General features: G+C 40.4%; 1 protein-coding gene across 1 annotated transcript; it reads right to left on the bottom strand.

The window, feature by feature from the left end:
• Positions 1-1,914: 1,914 nt before the first annotated feature.
• Positions 1,915-3,125, bottom strand: LOC309507763 (serine/threonine-protein kinase pim-2-like). The gene is made up of 4 exons (XM_082182126.1): positions 2,821-3,125; positions 2,536-2,715; positions 2,247-2,395; positions 1,915-1,969 (listed from the first exon to the last, which is right to left on the bottom strand). The coding sequence occupies exons 1-3, from the start codon at positions 3,071-3,073 to the stop codon at positions 2,292-2,294; spliced, it is 537 nt and encodes a 178-aa protein (XP_082038252.1). The 5' UTR covers positions 3,074-3,125; the 3' UTR covers positions 1,915-1,969; positions 2,247-2,291.
• Between the last annotated feature and the right edge of the window lie 1,385 nt (positions 3,126-4,510).

Genomic DNA, 4,510 nt, shown 5'->3' with positions numbered 1-4,510 from the left:
GTGTGACCACAGATAAGGTCCGGGCCTGAGGCTTTCCTCTTTTTTGTTTTCTTAAATAGAACCTCAACTTGTTCTTGAGATATTTTAATATCACTACATGGTGTCAAGGAGTTTTTCAACCTGGAGACATCATGCATGAAATCAGACGTTTCAAATCGTACAAAAAAAAAGTATTAAAAGCATCAGGCAAACAGTCATCCTAAACACTGTTAAGGCTGATCTGCTGCTTGGGTTCATTACCATACTGATTAATTGTAGCCATAGATTTAATCCCACGCCATGCTGACCTAAGGTCGCCATTTACATATTGTTTTTTCTATTTTTTCCCTATACTTACTTTTGGCTTTTACTATTTCAGGCCTAACCTCTCTGGATACAGACTTTCTCTCCAATGAGTCACCAGTAAAGAAGATCTTTTTTTTCTTATTAATCACTGTTTTTAGATCTTTGGTAACCCATGGTTTATTGTTGGGGAAAGTGATAACGGTTTTGACTGGGATAACAGTATCCACACAAAAGGTAACATAGGACGAAACAGTGTCCGAAAGTTCATCAATATTGATGATGTTGCTTGTGCAAGACCAGCATTTTCATTGTAATGAAACGCAGCCAGGTATAGTCTGCATGTTACGTCAGAAACGAGGACACAATATGCAAGTAAAAGCTCTTTATTAATAGTCAATAATGTTGATGATGATGATGATGATGATGAATTAATCCGGGTGATGCAGGCGGTGGCGCAGGGACTTTGATGGTCAGACACGGAGTGATGGATGAAGTGCAGCGTGCTCTGATGAGTGATGACTTGATCCAGACATGAAACGTAATCAAACAAGACGCGAAACCGGAACACAGGAACTCAAGACGGGACACGAGGCACGGGAACAGGATCAGACAACACAGAGACTTCATACAATGATCTGACAAAGGAGATGAGAAAGTGGTGAGCATTTATAGGAGATGAGATGAGTGGCAGCTGGTGATGAGTGATTGCAGCTGGATACTGATCAACCGTAACGATCCGGACACACCCACTCACACACACACACACACACACACACATGTAAACAACAAGGCACGAGACTAGAGAGAGACTCTGCTGTCTCCGTTAAAGTTGTGTCCGTCTCTGCTGGATCAAATGTATAATCTTGCTCTTGAGGTGCTACTACAGATGATGTGTCCATTAGGGTTTCTTCGTCATCCTCTTCCTCCAGTTCCACACGAGATCTCTTTGATGGCCACTTTATAGGTGTAGAGGTCCTAAATATTAAACCAGCTGCTGGTGACAAACTGTCAATGTCCGAAAATGTATCTGTCGTCTGGACACCTGTAATATACAAAGTAGTTGTGTGTTACTGTTATGTGACACTTATTGTGTAACAAGACTAGTTATAGGTCCTCTGTATAAGCAGTATCATGTAATACATAAACATACCTGAACTCCTGTAGCGAACATGAAACGTCTTCATTGATAACTGAGTACCAACAGACTTGGTCAGCGGTTTTGCGTCTGTCTGGCAAGCATCTCTGGTTTGATGTGCTGTCCTTTACAAATAAAGATTCCACTATCAGCGCGTTAAAAAATAACAACATAGCTGGACTCATGGTGCTATCACAAACTTTATAAGTCAAACTTTGTGTAGCTGGATCACGAACAGTTTTTCCAGACAAAAAATACATAAATCTCTTGGGTGGAAAAGCACGGTAATTCGAAAATACTAATATTCTGTAAAAACAAGCCTTATTTTGAGTGGAAAACAAGATAATACTGTTTAAAATAATGATGGAGAAACAATGATTTACCATTATTTGGCTTGACGCCGGACGGATCTGGAGCAGGTGGTGACGATGGTTCAGGAACAGGATCTGCTGGAGGAATAAAAGGCTCTGAGTTTCTGTCAGGTTGGTGTTGGACTTCAGGCTTCGGGTCAAGTCTCGAGCTCAGAGCTCTCAGCAAGTATGTTATTTCCTATCCAAAACAAAGAGAATATGAACAAGTCAACTCATGAATGTTTTTTTTAGAGCTAGAGCAGAATTGAATTCTGTTTGGTTTACTGATTCTGTTATTTTCCTGTTTACTTCAGGGATGCAGCTTTAAAACAATCTGTATAGTATCAAGCGCTATATAAATGATATAGCTATATAGGTGATTTGACTATAACAAGAACATTACAATGAACACAAATTTGAAAATCTCACTACAAATAATCCAGAATTTAAGACAAAAGATAATAATCCTACTTTACCTGTTATACTGCCTCATCTGAATGAGTCTCCTAAACTTCTCCAATCTAGCGTAGATCACAATCAATCCATTGATGTTGTAACATCTGCTCTAAGCTGGGGCGTTTAGCTGGATTCCGAACTAGACACTGTCTAATCAGATCCCTGCAGTCTGTACACATTTTAATAAGGAGAGAGCTGGTTAGTCATGACCATGTGACCTGGCATTTTTTAAAACAGCGATGGCTTTCGCTATACGTTGAGTTATATATGAAAATTCTGATTCCAATGTTATCATCATTATTCACTCACGTTTGGATAAGCCGGGGTTTACAAATGTAACTTCGGCTCGTGTGACTTCCGTTTTACTAACAAAAGGAAGACATTCGTTCGACAACTCGTACAGCAACACTCCTAGAGACCAGACATTTGCTGGGACGGCGTGGAATCGAGGTTCTGTAAAGACTTCAGGTGGGCGGTATCCCATCATTCCTGTAAGAAAGACATTTGCACATTGTTGAGCTTTTTTTTTTTCAAGCATCATCAAATAATTAGTAAGTCACTACCTTCAGGTTTCCACACTCCCAAAATGCTCACCCTTGTATGTGTTGCTCTCGCAGCCTTCACTACTAACTAGCTGACCGCAGCCAAAGTCTATCAGCTTGAGTTCTAGCGTGTCTTTCTTCCACAGGAAATTTTTCGTATGAATGTCACTATGGAAAACACCACAACGGATGCAGTGTTGCACTGCCAGCACAGCCTGTCTCATGATGACCCGTAAGAGACAGTCACTCAAAGGTTGACGATTCATTGAGTCCAGCAAGGTCTGGCAGGGCTCCGGATACTCCATAACCAGAGTGAATGATCTAGGATGTTCAAACCACTCGTGCAGTTGTATGACAAAGGGGCTTATGGGTTCTCGCCTCATCATCATCAGCAGCGCCACTTCTGTGACGAGAGGTTCGGGATTCCCAGGCTAGAGAGAAGAAGCAGACAGAAGGTTAGCTGGGTAAAAATCTGAAGAAAACATCATTTTGAAATGTATTATTCTTTGATCTTTTTAGATGCGTTCAAAAGAGCCTTTTCAGCTCAGAGTTATTTGGTGCCTCTAGGCTTATTTGTTGATCACATTTATACCTAATGCTTCCTACGGGTGTATTAACTACAGTAATCTGCACTTAAACAACTCTATACACATTCAGGTTTTGGCCAACTTACAATATTAAGATAACGATCGTTGTTAATCTTGCGTATCTGCTTGATGGCAACCTGCAAAAAAAAAAAAAAAAAAACAGTTTCAATAACAGTAACAGTATTCAAGCATCTGGCCTTGTATTAAGTATTAAACCATTTGTAAATTGTTTTAAATGTGTTTTGATGCATGCAAGAGCAAAATGTTTGTACAATTCAGTAAGATTTACCCTTTTGCCATCAAATTTGCGTGTTCCCAGGAACACTCTGCCAAATCCTCCGGATCCAATTAACCTTTCCATGTTATAGAGAGACTCAAAGGACTCTGAAAAACAAACAGAAAAACATGAGACAATTATTAGCTTGCTAGATCCATTGTTTTATTTAAAAAATATCAGTGCTGGTCGAGCAACAGTAAATGTGATCGGACGTGTTAAAAACTTGACTCAAGTTATGCATGAAATAGCAAAATCTCTATCTGTAGACTTTGCACTGCCCAGCCTTAATTCAGTCTCACCTGTTGAGCTCTTGTTCACTGGAGAAGCCTCCACGGCACCCTGAGCAGTTCGGCCAGTTGATGTCTCTGTTGGCTCGACAGGAACTTGACCCGGCAGCGGAGGACACAGAAACCCTTCGAGGCTGTCGGACCAGGACAAACCCTCTTCGTCGACGCTGTACGAGCCTCGGCTGCACAGATTCAACGACTCTTGACATCTCCTCTCGACATGGGCCTCAGGGGGGGGTGAGGACCAAGCTGAGGATGAGGAATCTATGGAAACAGTTCTCCAGGATCTGAAGCGGCCTGAAGATGGAACATTTCAGACATCAAAAACTGTTTGTTTTTTTTATTACTTTTTTTATTATATTAATTATCAATGTCAGTGGTCACATCAAATTGTTACTTTGGTTTCACTTTATTTTGGTCCCTTTAAGACATTCTATAAGTCTATAAGAAACATTGCACCTGCATGTCTACTAACTCTCATTAAAGTATTAGTAGAGTATTAGTAGACTGGTAGGGTTAAAATAAGTTGACATGTACAGTAGTTGAAAAGTTACTTATAGTCAGTAGAGTGTCTGTTGCTAGATACATTTT

Source organism: Leuciscus leuciscus (assembly GCF_965113295.1).
Source record: "Leuciscus leuciscus genome assembly, chromosome: 10".
Taxonomy (NCBI): Eukaryota; Metazoa; Chordata; class Actinopteri; order Cypriniformes; family Leuciscidae; genus Leuciscus; species Leuciscus leuciscus.
Note: the sequence above shows the minus strand (reverse complement) of the source record. Positions and strands in the feature narration are given on the sequence as shown.